General features: G+C 36.3%; 1 protein-coding gene across 1 annotated transcript in view; it reads left to right on the top strand.

The window, feature by feature from the left end:
- Positions 1-1,531, top strand: part of LOC102836906 (odorant-binding protein-like) — a 9,723-nt gene that overhangs the window by 2,481 nt on the left and 5,711 nt on the right. Inside the window, exon 2 of the mRNA XM_006835704.1 lies at positions 125-195. Coding sequence (XP_006835767.1) covers positions 125-195 — 71 coding nt within the window. The remainder of the gene's footprint in view (positions 1-124; positions 196-1,531) is intronic.

Raw genomic sequence — 1,531 nt, 5'->3', positions numbered from 1 at the left:
ATATGTAAAATATAAACATGTATGGTACATGAAAGAAACAAATGAAATACTACCGATCCCACAGTTAGAAATTGAATGGCTTTATTGAATTCATCAATTCACCTAAAAACCTGTTGGTTTCCAGGTATGATGGAGAATGCTTACGCCGTATTTCATATGCCAAGAGACATACCGGGAATTATTTCATTGGTATTGGTAAGTTCCACTGTTTTTCTGGGGTGGGAGGGGGTTGCATTAGGATTGGATTAATTGTGACAGTTTCCAACAAGAATTCCATAGCTATGAATTCTACTTTTTCTAATTCGTAAGCATGAAACCAAGCATAATCCCCTAAATTTTCTAAGCACTTAATATATGCAAAGATCTCCATCATGTTACTAGGAATGGATGCTAAGGAAATTTATTTCATGGGGATTCAGGCAGATGGAAATGTTTAGATGCAGCTAAAAACAACCTGAAGTCCTGAAGCCAAATGGGTCTAATTTGAGTATGAAGATCAAAATCAGTTTTGTTTAGAACAGATTAAACTTCCCCAAATAATTTTAAATCAGCTGAATTAATTCCTTCCTGGTATAATTTTATTAACCTGTATCAAAGAAAATGTAGGACGTTCATATATCAAGAACATGTCCCCTACCATAGTTTCTGCTACAAGTCATATACTTGTTGGATCCAATTTTTCTCTCTGATTTTCTGTTTGTGTTTTGTATGGTCCTGAAGAATATTCTGAATTCCTATGGCCTAGAGTCTAAATATATTATTTAAAGCTAAATGTATAAAGAACATAGCATAATAGCACAGAAAAATGCAATTAAATGAATGTATGGCTCATCTATTGTTAAGTAACTGTAACTTCATGTTGTTTAACTATTAGCCTTCACATATACTAACCTAAAAACCAAACCCACTGTCCTTATAGTTGATCTTGACTCATAGAGACATGATGTAGGGTTTTTGAGACCTCAAATCTTAATAGGAGCAGGCAGCCTCATCTTTCTCCAACAGAGTGGTTGGTGGGTTTGTACTAGTAACCTTGTGGTTCAAATAGACCTTGCTGTCCAGTGCATTACCCTGTAGAGCCACACCAGGAATCCAGATAGTTAAGGTTCAGTAATATTCCATGATGTATACGTACCACATTCTCTTCATGCATCATCCTTTGGTGGATGTGTAGCTTGCTTTCATCCTTGGTTATGGGAGCAGTGAGTGAACATTGGAGTACAGAACACATGATATAGGAAGAGAAAACGGGTGATACCTGCATAAGAAATGAAGATGAAGGAAGAAAGGGTATAGTCAAATAATTTTAGTATCTTAGCAAGCTTCTGTTGCTATCAATATATAGACATAGCCATGCGAAAGTTGGACAGTGAATAAGGAAGACCATTAAATAATTGATGCATCTGAGTTATGAGGTTGGAGAAGAATATTAAAAGTCCCATGGACTGCCAGAAGAACACACAAATCTGTATTGGAAGAAGTACAGCCAGAATGCTCCTTAGGAGCCAGGATGACCAGACTTCATCTCTCA

This window comes from Chrysochloris asiatica, unplaced genomic scaffold, assembly GCF_000296735.1.
Source record: "Chrysochloris asiatica unplaced genomic scaffold, ChrAsi1.0 scaffold00018, whole genome shotgun sequence".
In the NCBI taxonomy this organism is placed as follows: Eukaryota; Metazoa; Chordata; class Mammalia; order Afrosoricida; family Chrysochloridae; genus Chrysochloris; species Chrysochloris asiatica.
The sequence above is the reverse complement of the archived record's forward strand: the minus strand, read 5'-3'. Positions and strand labels throughout refer to the sequence as shown.